This window comes from Oryzias latipes, chromosome 3 (assembly GCF_053564925.1).
Source record: "Oryzias latipes strain Hd-rR chromosome 3, Olatipes_Hd-rR_3.1".
Taxonomy (NCBI): Eukaryota; Metazoa; Chordata; class Actinopteri; order Beloniformes; family Adrianichthyidae; genus Oryzias; species Oryzias latipes.
In genome coordinates, this window is record NC_136239.1 from 14,086,256 (window position 1) to 14,101,239 (window position 14,984).

Here is a 14,984-nt window from a genome sequence, read left to right on the forward strand (position 1 = left end):
AGGCTGCTGTCAATGGGAGTGTGTTGCACAAACATTTGCTACAAAAAAAAAGTACATTTATCCATTTCGATGACCCCCCCTGCTGTGATATTTATTTTTTGCTAAAAGGTACAAACACTTTTGTTGACAGAGTTTAAAGCAATCAGCTCACAGGAAAGGCTTTTATTGTGGTAGGGATTTCCTGCTTGCCAGTGCAATACATGGAAACAACAATTAAGCTGATGACATGAAAGCATAAGCGTGACAGATGAGGACCCCTAACTCGGAGCCTCATCAGACTGGTTCCATTCTATTTTGATATCACACACAGGCACACAAACAGCGCACGGGACCGGGTGGGGATCCAGTCACACAAGACTGTAATCACAATCTGCTGCCTCCCCTGGCCTGTGCCCTCCTTCCTTCTGCAAGCTCTAATAGAGGGTGAAATGTCAAACAACAGCTATAGTAAACACATGCTCGTATGTCAACACGCAGCGTGGGGCCTCCATAGGGTCCGAGTGGCCTTAATGCTGCTGTTAACAGTTGTTCAGAGCATGACGACCCTTCAAGCCTCACACTGGTTCTACAGCTGGTTCTGTGAGCGGCGCTGCAATGTCAGACGCCGCCGTCTGAGGCTGTCGTCTGAACACAAATACTGCAATCTTCTCCTTGACAACTTGATTGCATTTTATAGGATGATAAAGCATGCAGTGTTCCTCTTCCTTTATATTGCATAGATTTTAAAAAGGCCAATCATGAAAATGGATTCATCCAAACTATATAAGTTTAAGCAGACTATTTTTGTGAAGAACAAAGAGCTGAAGTAAAAGCTAAAGGTGACGATTTCATCTCTGATTTATGCCTCAGTTATTTTACAGGCTCGTGAAGAGACGGGGAGATTGCAAATCACTCAAATTTATTAGAATTATTAGAATTATTATTGGAGAGAAGAGCCACTTCGAGTGGTTTTGGAATCTGGTTTGGTTCATTCCAGAATCCTTTGAGGTTAGATGGAAAAGTCCCACCAAGGCCTTTTTTTCCACTGAGCGGTACGATTTAGAATGGTCCAGGCAATTCAGGTGAGCATTTCGACTGTCACTACTGTCTAGTGTAGACTGATTGCGCAGCTTTGCGTCATAGTAGTGTGACAACAGCAAAAGCGAAGCTATCAACAACAGCAATGGAGCTAATTTTTTTCCACGTGGCTTTTGGTACTTTGTATATACAAGTCATTTAATGAAATTCGCCGACCACAATCTACTCTCAAAGTGTTGCGGGTGGCAAAGAAGAATACAGCCAAAAAGAGGAGAAAACTTGGCTTGGATCTTGAATTGGGAAAAGAGGCGTTTGTGTGGCAACGACAAAGACGTCGGCGCTTTCTTTCCGCCAATCAACGGGTTTCATCGCATGACAACAGTAGCTCTGCCCTAACCGTTCCGTTCTATTTTACTATGGACCTACAGGCCAAAAATGATACGGTTTGGGACGGTTTAATGGGTCCATTTTAACACTCAAAATTCTGGACTGTACCACTCTGAAAACGAGGCTTAACATAACCACTAAAGGCCTTGTTAGGCATTTACAAAAATAGATAATTGCACAGCATTAAAGAAAAGTAAAACATAAAAAATACTTATTGACTTTATTATAACTTATATCACAATGTTGTTATTATATTTTTCTTTTATAAACCTTACTATATACAGTGTTTTGTGTTTGGCCCTGAAAACGGGAAAAAACGCCCTCGGCTCTAAAACTGCATTTTTGGGGACGTTTAAACAACTATCAAGGTTGTTTGTTTTAACTACAAGAACATTTTCCGATGGGCCAGGGTCTTGTAACATCATTTGCTTTCAAGATGGTGACGATCAAATAGAAAAAAAAACAAGTTTTCAAAGTGTCCTTATAGAAGCTATCCACTGAGAAATGTTCTGGGAAAAAAAAAATGAAAAAAAAAATGGAAAACAAAAGTAAACTAGTTTTTTTAAATCAAAATGAAATGCAAAAAAAAATTGTTTAGTTTCATTTAAATAAGATTCAGCATGCCTTCAATTATACTCTAAACAACTCTAGACTACATTGTAGGCAAGCAGCTAACATAAAAGGGCTCCATCCTGATTCGTTAAATACTTCAAGCAGCCATAAGATTGTTTTAGCAAATTTATTGTGACTATTTATTGCAATTTTTCAGTGTTTTTTGTGATATGCGTAGCGCACAGCTTGACATCACAATAACAATAAATTTGCGATTTATTGTGCAGAAAAAATCAACATAAAGTGTATTTAATTTAATTGCTTTATTGCTTATTTACACAGACCATATTTTTTAGCAATGCTGCAGGAAAATATGAACCTTTGTTCCCCTATGAATATACAGTAAGTACTTGTGTTGTGGGTGGTTTAATCAAATATAGTTTACAACATCAAAGGCCAAAGTACTTCAACAATGGCAGGGCCATATGAACTTATACTTACAACAAAATAAAACATTTGCAGTTCATCCTGATCTGAATCTCTTCACAGGTTCAACTTACTACTCTGAACATCCCATTTGTCAATCCTGCAAGGGAAAGTAAGCCCATGCTCCTTTTTAGCTGCACCACCAGGTTTGAGTGGTAAGGGCAGCTTTTTGAACACATCCTCTAGAGATGACTCCATTATTTTCTCTAAATATGAAAATGGGCTTTCCATCAACAGACCTCTGAAACGTTTTCATCAGAAACTTGGCACTGATTTTGTTTCCTTTGACATTCTCCAGTTGTGCCCGTGGCACAACTCACCTCAACCCCACTATTTTTTTTGGGGGGGGGGGATGCAACCCCCTGCTGTTTAAAGCTGGCATCATGCTAACTGCATAAACTTGGGATGTAGCTTACTAAAGCAATAAAACATGTGTGAACTGTTTCAAATTTATCTAAAACTGTTCAAACATACCGATAAAAAAACACGGCTATCAAATTTTTACTTTAGAGGGCAAAAAAAAGGTTTTTTGAACCAAATTGGTCTTTTCTCTCAAACCACCAATCTCCTTTCTTTGGAGGATGAGTGAAATGGATCCATCTTCAAAATTGTGTTGGTAAATAATATTCTTCTTCTGTTTTTTTAAATAGGAAGGGTGGCACTAATTGGCACAACTTACCCCACTCTCTCCTACTTATTGGAGCAAACTACAAACTCAACAGGCATAATATAGCTTGGTTGGTTGAGCTGGTAAGGAACAATACAAACACAGATGTTACTGAAGGTCAGGCTAAACCTAACCCTTCAAAACATGCACACAAGTAAGCAAAATAAGAAACCGCTAACATTTCTTTCCAGACATTTGCAGACCATCATCTGTGTGAAAACAGCGATTTCATATAACTATTCAACACTAATAAAGTCTACAGCAAAAGTCAACTGCAGCCTAAAGAGCTATGCTGGTTTATTTCAACAGTCAATATCTAACCGTACTACAGCCCAACATTTATAGAATATTACATTTAATTAACTTCAGCACAGATCTGCTCTGATCAAAACCTGTTCCTGAATGTCTGAATGCTTCTATTTCAGATCTGGGAAACTTAAATAAATTTGACAAGATTGAATTTCACAACTATTTAACCGTCCAGCACATTAAGATTGAAGCAGGACAGCTGATGCGTGGATGCTCTTAATTCAGTCCAATGGAAGCTATTTTCGTTCAAGTACCGGTACTCAAAAATATGCAACAATAAGTAACTAAAAACATTTTAATAAATGAAAAATTATACTAGGAACAGAAAAAGTATTCACTTAAAAGCCTTGCAGTCACTTAAAATAACATTCCGACCCATAGGTCGACCTCAAAGAAAGACATAAGGCTGCATGATCATCCATCCTCAGGGCAATAAGCAACGTCATTTTACATCGAAACTAACATTTATGCGCCACACTAAGAAAATATACATCTGTCACAGGTCTACGGGTGTGCACACTGGAAATCCACTCACTGTGGGCAAAGAATCAACTTCTGAAGAGACCCAGTTTCCTGTAAATTCTCTTCAATGTCCACATACTTACAACAGAATGTTGATTCTCTAAAAGACTTATTTTGTCCTTATTTGTGAAACCAGTGCTGAGATAACCACTGAAAATACATCGTCTTTCACATCTTATTGGTTCTTTTGATGTTTAAGTCCCTTAGTAAACAGACTTTTGTTTCATTAATTTAATTTTCACATTGCAACTTATAAAATTGTGACTTTATTATTTTAAAATTTATTTTTATTCTTGTAATATTTTTACTTTTATCATAGTTTGTTTACTTTATTCTTGTAAAACTATGACATTATTCCGCACATTTTGACTTTATTCTCATGTATTTATGTATTTTTACGGTGGCCCTAATACTCGGTCACAGTTAACATACTAGCCTGGGTTTGGGGTCAGCCGGTTGTAAACAAAGTCAGAAAGTATAAATGCTACCTTCACATCGGGCTGGGAATTGTGGGTTGGAGCAACTTTTATGTAAACCCATATACCGTATGTGCATGTTTTGGGTTTGAATCTCTCACGTCTATGCATTGCTACACAATTTCCTAAATCCATTTTTGGGCTCTAAGTACAAAATGTGTGGTGATTGTGTGCCGACAAAAGTTAAACCAGTTAAACTTTGACCACTCAGGGACTTGGTAGTTTGTGTAGCGTCCTTTTCAAAACACAGAAGTGTCAACCGTTTGTAAATGGATCATGAAGGAGACAATAATCGGGCTTTGTGTCTGGTTGGAATTTTATGACACCAAATATATTTCATATATTGGAATAGAGCAGTAAAAGACAAAGTCTGGAGCAAGATTTGCTACAATTGCACTGCTTTGACATTTGGCACCAAGCCTCTACAGTCCAGTGTGAACACCATATGCTAAAATGGTGCACAGAAACCCACATTCAGTGCATTCTTGAACGCACAATACATGCCCGTTGTGTACATAGCATAAAATTCTTTCCCAAATTATGCTAACTGATTTTTTAGTTTGTCTTATATTTTGTTTTCAGGTTGAGAAAAGAAAAAAATACTGGCATTTTATAAATGTAGTATGTTCCTTATAGGGAATACTAATAAATGGAACTCCTTTATTCAAATGCTACAGCACTCCAAATGTGAGCTGTGTAACATTCGTGTAGTTTGTATGTTGGTGCATTTCTGTATAATCACCATCAGCTGCATTACACAACCTCAAGCAATCTTTAGGCCAAACCCAGCACGAAAATCCCCAGCTGACTTCTCCTCAGCAGAACTGTCCAGTGTTTGTGGAGAGCCACTTGAAAAAATAAACACATAGTCACTCCAAGAAAAAAATAACCCCGAGGTGTTTTAGTGAAAGTTACGATGCAAAAAAAAAAAGTTACGCTCTTACTATGGATTCATACCGCATTGATTTGAGTGTCCTTTAGAGGCACAACCACTTATTGAGGCAATCAGTTGACCTTTTGCCGTCAAAGGAGCAAATCAATGGAATAATTGAGCTTCTTTATGAATGTGGTAGAAACTAATGTAATTTGCCCTTTTGAGTCTACAACATTGGAACTAATCAAACTGCATTATTGTATTACAACAACACTTGTCGCATGACAATATTCAGGGAGAGCCGATCAATCCCCCAAAGCCTCGTCACATTGACGCCTGGAGGGCTTGGGGACGTGAAGGAGTTCAGAGGGAAAATTGGTGGAAAGACTCAAAAAGTGAAAACGAATGAAGTCAGGTGTCCTCCAGTGGCCTGATCCGATTTTCCATTACTGTCTCCTTTAATCGCAGCGAGTGACGGGAAGGGATGGAAGGGAGGTTGAAGGGTGACGAGCAGATGAAGGGATTTGGGGAGGAAAGATTGGGAGTCATGGCCCGATGTGCAACCGTGTGAAATGCAATAAAGATCGAGAATGAGCCTCAGGGAGTTTTCCCAGTGTCGAAAGTGATTCCAAACTAAATCTTGTTGCCGCACTTGATGAGGGCAAAGCACACAGACACACAACATGAGGGTTTGTGTACTTTATGACTGTTACAGAAAGTGTAGCCGATTAGATGTAGAGCCAGAAGTTTCTCGGAATCAGACCATTTACTTTGACAACAAGACGTGAAAAAAACAATAGATCACGGGTAAAAAAAAAGGGTTTCCTTCTTCCAGTGAAGAATGCAGCATGTCAAATAATATAAAAGAGGATTGTGTGTGTCTGAGCTCATTTTGCCTAGTGTGAGTGTGAGTAAGAGGCTGGAGGTGGTTAACCTTATCAAACTGCAGTTAATTGCACCATCAAATTACTCCGTCCTTGTGGTTTTTGCCCATCATATCGACTCACAGTACATAAAAACGTTAACGTTGAATGAAATAAATGACAAATTAAAGACTTATTAAAAAGATTTACCTTAATAAAAGTGGTGCGCCTTCAGCACCCGTTCACATGTGTTTTCTCAGTCCTCCTACAGCATATTAACCCATTATTTTGGCTATGAGCTTTTTTTGTGCTGAAAATAAAGTAATCTCAAATTTGTTTTGGGAGAAAAAAAAATCAGTCAGCTGATCACCTGAAACCTCCAGAGATATCATTTCTTCAATTGTTTTGTATGTATTTATTTGAACTAATAAAATAAAAAATAAACATAATAAAAAGAAATATATTGGGAAATGATTATATGGAAAGTTCGAAAACTTAAATCCAAGCCCCTTTTTTTCAATTCAGTCCAAACCTAAATTTATACAAACGACATTTTAACAGAATTAAAAGAAATAAGCACGTACACAGACAAAAAATTATGGTCGAAATAAAAAAACAACTGTTTTTTAAAATAATAAATATAAAAGCATATTCTAAACATTTGTTTTGGGCTGACTCACTTTTATAAACTCATGTACAGTTTTTAAATCTATAAATATAACAGTAAAGCGCCTATATAACATGCTTTTCTTTAGCCTTTCGGAGAAAATAATATCCATATATATGATAACATATTACCTTTGGCACACTATTGAAAGTTTTTAATGAAGTACAGGCGTTGCTGGCAGCGCAGATTCTTCCTGAAAGGGGCTGTTCTTCATTTATCTACGTCACAATGTGAGAACCCACTAGTTTTTGTTGGTTGGGAGGGGGTGGTGCTTAGAGCGCAGGGTCTTAGAGGAATACTCAGAAAAGCAACTCAGTTTAGATTGGATTAGATAAACTTTATTCATCCCACAATGGGAAAATTATTTTTATCTTCAGCAGCAAAAAAAGATATTCAGAAATACAAACAGCAAAACAATTGGCATAGATGAAAAATCTATACATATGGCGACTTCATAAAGCTTCTTTAATACTTCAGCAGCTTTTTTTACACTGATTTACCCATTCGTGAACTTTCTCTAGTTTGAATCTGCCTGCTGCAAAATAGATGCAGATCCAGTCTTTTTGGCATTTCAATGTGCGTTTGCTGCCACCTTCCATGATCAAGTTAAGCCAGATGAGCCGCTTTTTATCCACACTTGTTTCAAAGCTGTGATGGAATCAAGAGTAAATCCAAAAACACCTTAACAAACTCAATTTTATGTTTACATTTTTTTCTGGAAAAAGAAAAAACTGACTCTTACATCTACAAACCTTTAAATGTCCTTGTTGCCTTTGAACCCTTCTCCTCATTTCCTTTCACTAAACTCAGAGCTGCTTTGTGTTGTCTTTTAAAGGTTAGGCTCAAAAGAAAAAAGTCTCATTCTCAAGCATAATAGGATCAAATGAGTCTGTTTCCACAGATGGAAGTATGCTCTGAGACCAGAACCCCACCAGGGGAGCCTCATCTCTCCTGTCTAACGTCATTTTCCTTCGCTTCTTGCTAATTTCCAATCTGTGCAGCCATTCAGCCCTCACTGTCCCTTGCTTTTTTAATTTCCTCTGAACAATAAACCACATTTTAGGCATATTGGCTGATTCAAAATCATAATAGCATGTTTTTGGAGAGACTGTAATTATATGTTGAGTGTCAGACCTGCCCGTGGGGAATTGAAATGGTAAACATACCTTGAACGGTGAGCTCGGCCTGGGAAGTAGCTGTGCTGTTGGAATTTTCTGCCACACAGCTGTAAACGCCGGCATCGTCCTCCACCAGATCGGCGATCTGGAGACTTCCACCACCCACCACTTTAATGCGCCCTTCACTGCAGAAAGAAAAAAGGACATTTGCATTTTTGGTACAGCCCTCCAAATAGAAATTTCCGTAGAGAACATGTCAAATAAAACAAAACTCAGACCTGTTAATGCAAAATAACTGGTGGATTCTTCCACTGCTTCCTACCTGACCTGAGTTTGACTCTACATTTTGTCCTCATTTCTCTGCTCTGTCACCTCCAACAAGCTCACCCAATAAATAAAAGATGATAGAAAGCTGGAAAACCCACTTTAAGATAGAAAAAAAGAACATTTACACAGCAAAAACAGGATCTTCAGAAAGTAAAAAGACCCTTGTTAATAGAAAAATCAGCTTAGATTCCATCTTGCAAGAAAACTCGTCTTATCCAGAGGCTTTTTCAAATTCAAACCGGGCGTTTACAAACGCTTTAGATAAAAAGTCAATGTAAACCCATGTAGATACGCCTTTTGGACTGTTTTGAATAAAACCTCAGTCCATGTTTTGCTAAGCAAGCTTTTAAGCCAGGCTCACGTATAAAACACGTGGTCATTGATTCCGCTGCAAAAGTTGTGCCAACTGAACTTTGACCAATCAGGGATTCGCTGATGTTTGGGCAATTTCCGTTTCAAAACACAGAGAGGCCAGACTGTTTGGAAATCCATCATTAAGGACAAATGAATATTTGCGCTTTGTGCCGGCCGGAATCCTATGACAGCAAATCTGTCATATATCGGAATAGAGCTGTGAAAGAAAAAGTCTGGAGTAGGATTTACACCACTGACTGTTTGCACTAAGCTTCTTCCATCTGTAGGTTGGGAACATGTGCTAGTATTGAGTAGTGATCATAGACATATATATCACTGGACTGAGCTACCCCTCCCCCAGACAGGAACCATCTGGTTTCAAGAAATCCCCAAATCCCATAGACTTCTTGCTCAAATATCTTTTTCTTCAAATCTTGATAATTTACGTTTTTTTCAAAATATTTTTCTTTTTTTGCAAGTTATTCAAGTTATAAACTAACCAATCAGATGCTTCAGTAAAAGCATATGGTGCCTGCTGGGCCCTCACCTCAAACATTTGATTGACAGATTCTCTTGAGCCATTGTTCTGACCTTGTTGGCAGATTTCTTTTTTTTTTTTTTGCTTATTTAGAGAGAATCTACAAATAAGGTAAGAATTTTTGACTTATGTCTAAGGGGCCTGTTTTTTGCAGTGAGATGTATTTTAATGAAAACAGAAAAAAAAATATTCTGGCCCATAAATAAGATAACAACTTCTGTAATCTTTATAATTTTCAGATTTCTTTTAGAACATATTTCAAACAAAGCTCTCTTCATGTTTTATTTTGTAGTAATCCCATGGGAATGTCTATAGCATTGCAACTCTGTATGGTGGCAAGACACTAGTCTTTCATTTTCTTTCATCAGCTGTTGATAAAGTGGGGCAGCAGACATCTGCAAAGCAGCAAAAAAACGCCTCAAACTTAAATAACTCCTGTCATTTACACAAGTAAAATGCAAAGCAAGACACTATTTTTGACATGCGTCCAACCCCAAACACTATGAGCTGTTGATTGGTTTTGATTTATAAGTCAAGGAATCAAATATGCTACAATTAAAACCTTCAGTCAAGGAAAAAGGAATATTTCCTCATTTTAAACAGTCCCAACTTAAATTTCCCCAAAGGGATGCAGTCTGGGACTTGATTCAACAAGCCCCACATAATGGGAGTAAGAGGGTGGGAGTGGGAGGAGGCTGAGAGGAAGGAAAGCAATCAATATCTCCCAGAGAGAACCCTGCACTCAGAATGGGGGAAAGGTAGAGTCAGTGAATCAGCGAAAGAAGTCCGAAAAAAAGGGGCACAGCAAGCAGAAAGCAGGCTAGGAGAGATAGACCAGAGAGCGGCGTGGATCTTTTTCTTTTTTCATTTTGCACAGAGGAGTGCAGAGGCATGCAGGGGTGCAGAGTTCAGTCAGGAAGCAGCTGAAGGCTGAATTAGTTCTAAACAAACTGCTGACGAGCTGGATTTCCACATTAGCCCTGTTGTCTCTCTTGATGAAGCTCTGCTTTTGGCAGCTCGGGTCTGGAGGACCATCTGCCCGTCTGTCTGTGCTGGAATGGTGCATTCGAGTGGCACTCGACCTGCTGTCACCAAAAACTGTTTCAGTTGTGATGGTGGTGGTGGTGGTGGTGGTGGGTGGGGGGGGGGGGGGGGGGGGTCAGAAAGACTTTGACAGCAGCAACAGTCACTTCACATTCCCAACCTTTGTTGGGAAATATTGGAAAAAGATTGGTTCGAAACTGGATTTGCTCTGCTTCCAAAGTAGTTTAAATAAAATAAATGCCTATAAGCAGATATAGACACTCTGTGAAGCTACGTTCACACTGCTTTCAGCAACGCATGATCACGTGGCAACTTCCAATGAGACGTCTACGTAATCACTAATCACGCGTTTTGGTTTTCACATTTCATGCATCGCTACACATGTTTTTCCAACAGTTTTTGGGCTCTATGTAAAAAATGCGTCCATTTATGGTAAATGGTGTGTACTTATTTAGCACTTTTTTACCTTCTTCGAAGGCTCAAGGCGCTTTACAGTCACAGTCCCATTCGTCCATTCACACGCTGCTGCCGAACACTGGTGCCAACCTCCCACCAGAGGCAAGCTGGGGTTCAGTGTCTTGCCCAACGACACTTTGACACATGGGTGTGTAAGGTGGGAATTGAACCTGAGATCTTATCATCATGGGTCAGCCGTCCTACCGCTACACCACGGTCGCCCGTTTAATGCACATTTAAAGTTAAACCAGGTTGAACTTTGACCAATCAGGGACTCAGATTTGGTAATGACTTATGGATGGTGTTCCTTTTTAATGCATGGTAGTACCAACCGTTTGAAAATTGTTCATGATGGATATATGAATAATTTCGGTTTGTGCCCGGCCAGAATTCTATAACACCATGTCTTTCATTTATGGGAATAGAGCTGTGGGATGTATGGCTCTTTTTAGGGAGCCTAATCTTTTAAATCAGTTCATTTCAAAGAGCCGTTCAAAAGACTGGCTCTTTTTATATACAATCATTTTTAACAAGCCAGCCTGGAGTTTATTCATTTAATCCTGGAGATAATCACAGGGAGGATTGATGGGCTGAGATCTGGATCACAATCATTCACATTCAGATTTTCACCAATAACTGAGTATTTTGGAAATATTAGTTTTAGCTTCATTTGTCATGTGTGGACAAGATGTTAAAGTCTGATATGGATTCCTTGCAAATATTCCACTGCCACCATATACAGTGTGCATATTGTATGTATAAAGAGTGTGTATGAGTTTTTTTTAATTATGTTATTAATGCAATGGATAAACCAGAGGTCAGCAACCTCTAAAATAACTATTTAGTCCAGTTTCTCACTGTCAAAAATGAGTTAGAGCCGCAAAATCTGACTACTCTTTTTTATAAAAATACACTTGCTTTGCAGCTATTGGGCCATTTATTTATATCATGTAGCTTTTTAATTTGTTATAATATTTAAAATCTAATAGTGTTATATTTTTTAAAAGGCTATGTAACAATATTGATTTATTTTAATCTGACAGCAGCACATTTAAGTTCCTTTCCAGAATAAGATTCAGTGTCAAAAAAGATCCTCCCAGTAGTAGCAGTAAATTCAGTTGGACCTATTATTGTGCAATTCTGTCATTTAAGAACTTTGTTTCTAAACAGAAACTATAAGCTGTGCAGAGGAAGATAAGAACATGTTTTTTCAAACTTAATCTACTAAATGCAAAGTCCAAACAATAGAAATAATTATCATTCTACTCAGTCATCTGACGTGTGCATTTTGGAAGATTGAGTAGTGGTTACATTTTTATTTATTTAACTATTTTAAGATCACCTCATTAAAAGATAAACTTAAATGTGGTAGCAAAAGGTAACTGGAAATCTCATTATTGATACACACTAAGAAACAAATCAGGCTAGTTTGAAGCTCTATGCAAAAACTATTGGTGAAACATCTGAGCAAAAGAACATTTTTAATAAACAGAACAACTTAAACTCATGACTCATGACATTCAACAATATATGCCAAACCTCCGTTCTTGAGCGACGTCACATGTTGCATTCTGGAACGCGTGTCACATGTGTCCGTATAGCTTAACACAGTCTGCAGCTTTTCCAGAAAGAAAAACCAGTCAGAACAAATGTGACAGACCTTCACATTCAAAGCTAGGAGGGGATTTACAAAGTCAGGTCAGGAGAGGCATGTCGAGCCTTTCACACTGACAGGAAACACCATTTAACTCTAAGGTCTGAAAACAACCAGGAGTCCACAAGGCACACTGCTGTGACAGCAACACACCGAGTAATAAATGTGTTAAAAAAACAACCACAAAACGTGCTCTCAGCAGAAAGCCTGACAGAGGCAGGGAAAAGCCGAACATAAAGCAAGCAGCTGCCTTTATGCTGTCCCTCAAAGTGAATTATTGTAAATGACTAATGTCTGGCCGCTCACTGATTAGCTGCGTGCGGATGGAAGAGGCAGCAGCTGATTCCACTCTGAAGCTGCGGATGGTAAATCCTCAAAGGGCAGGAAGAATAATAAAAACTTCTCAAAGACATCACTGCGGTTCTTCTCACCGGGATGACTCATTTTCAGACTCTCAGCATCCACAACGACACGCGCCTTGTGTGAAACAGCAGACGTGTTTCTGATTCTGTCCGAGAGAAGTTTATCTGGACATTTTAAGACCCACTCCAATAAAAATTGTGTTTTTGGTGTTTTTAATATATTCTTGTTGCATCGTTCTGATGATGGAGGACCTACACTATATGGTTGCTCCACGCCAACGGTCCCGCCCACACCTCAGAGGTGAATTTCTAATGAACTACTGCTGCTCTGCAGAAATTATGTCCTAGAACACCAACAAGTTTTTCTATTTATTCATCGACACAATCATAATTAAAAGAACACTCAGAAATAGATCAAAAGCTGATCAGTTTTTTTTTTTAAAGCTCTGTCGTTTTAGCAACGCTGAACAAATAAACAACAACAAGGTTTCTGTTATTAGGAGTTGGCAAATGTCAAACCGTGCGCTGGCTTCAGGGTCTTTGTGGGAACTGCCCACCAGTGAGGCTCTGATTTGGAGCTGCAAATGCTGAGTTCTCTTCAAAGAGATGCTAAATGATCCCTCTGCTGTCAGGAGAAGCATGGACCCGTTATGTGAAGTCAACATGAAGGCTAACATGTCAGACAGACGAGATACAACAAATAAAAAAAAAGGCTCACAGAGCTTCTCAGGCATAAGTGACTGCTATGATATGAGAAAGACATGTGGCTCCAGAAAAAGTGTTCCATCAGCAGCCTGAAGGAGCTACAAGAAGAGGAGGCAGCAGTTGTTATATGTGATTGGTAGCTCAGACTGCTGGCAGGGTCAGTGATGGAGAGAATGCCAGAAGTGTGCGATTGATTGGAGCGGTGCAGTATGTTCTCACAGAGCAATCAGCTGTACGATGACAACGGTGGTGTGCTGGGTCAAGCAGGCAGTCACAACTGCCACCCTTAGAGCATTTACCTCCACTTTTTGTTGGCTCCATTTGTCCACATGCAGCTTCTTTATCTCCAATTTTCCTGTTTTTAATCAATTAAGTGAAATATGACTATAGAGGAGTCTTAGCAGTTTTTTTCAAACCTGATCAGTCCACATCCACCAGGGATTAATGCCTTAATCAAAACTGCCCTTACGGGTGGATGCAAGCAATCCCATATAGGCCACACAGGTGGCCTGAACCAAATATTAAAACTGTAGAACCCATACCCAATAGAACGAAAATGTTCATTCACATGTTTCTATGGGCATTCTGCGGCCGTAGTGAACACTTATAAGGGTCTGCAATGCACTGCATTGCAGACTGCATTGCTATATATATATATATATATATATATATATATATATATATATATATATATATATATATAGCACGGAAAAAAGTGAGAAAAGCTGTAGGGGAAATTTTCACAGAATGAACCACCTTCAAACCACGGAAGAAGTACGAATAAACCACACTAAGAACATGTAAATCAACGTAGAACATGAACTGTCAATGTTTATTGCACTGTTTATATGCAATTCCTCAGTGATTTGTACGTCACTTACGTAACTTGAAGGTGATGCGTGCGCCATACACGCACATCAGTGGTATGCGTGATAAGTCATTAGACATACATGGAACAATCGCTGGAAGTGACAAAAGTGAGTGTGCATCTTGCAAAAATCACACACAATTGTGTAAGATTTACGTAACAATTGCATATAAACTACAAAAAATACGCGTAAAATACGCGTAATTCTCAACCGACCCTAAAATTTGAACAGTTCAAAACTGAAGCAACGTAAAGACCCATCGGCCCAAACACTCGACGGACATTTCATATGTGTCAAAAATGCACACAATAATGGTTATGTGACCCGGCCTCGAGTAAAGGTTAAGTACTGTAGGTGAGATGCAGGCGTGTGGGACAGATGTTTCAACGTTTTAGTGATGTCATTGTGGTGTTATGGCTTTCCCTAACAGAATTCTATTGAGGAACTACAAGGTAGCTTTTAGGGTGATGTCACGGGCGCATGCTACGTAACGAGACACAGAAAAGCATGTAGAAGCGTTTTCAGCTGTGCTGTGACCTTTCTTTTTTTCTGTTTGATAACACGACAATGGTTGGTTTATATTTGTCCGCGGCTCATCTGTTCTTACATTCCTACTCTGTTTACATTGGCAACGGTGGCCGTTTTGGTCCAGCTGCTAGGGAACAGATTGTATTCAGACTGAGGAATCTTATAGCGAGCCGAACCAAGATCACCTCCAAAGATGGGTCAGAGAGCGG

At 38.9% G+C, this 14,984-nt stretch overlaps 1 protein-coding gene across 23 annotated transcripts in view; it reads right to left on the minus strand.

Annotated features, from left to right (window-relative positions):
* Positions 1-14,984, minus strand: part of neo1a (neogenin 1a) — a 216,798-nt gene that overhangs the window by 71,139 nt on the left and 130,675 nt on the right. For all 23 annotated transcript variants that reach the window (XM_078944218.1, XM_078944216.1, XM_078944222.1 and 20 more), the window contains exon 5: positions 7,987-8,123. In XM_078944218.1, the coding sequence (XP_078800344.1) occupies positions 7,987-8,123 (137 nt within the window). The remainder of the gene's footprint in view (positions 1-7,986; positions 8,124-14,984) is intronic.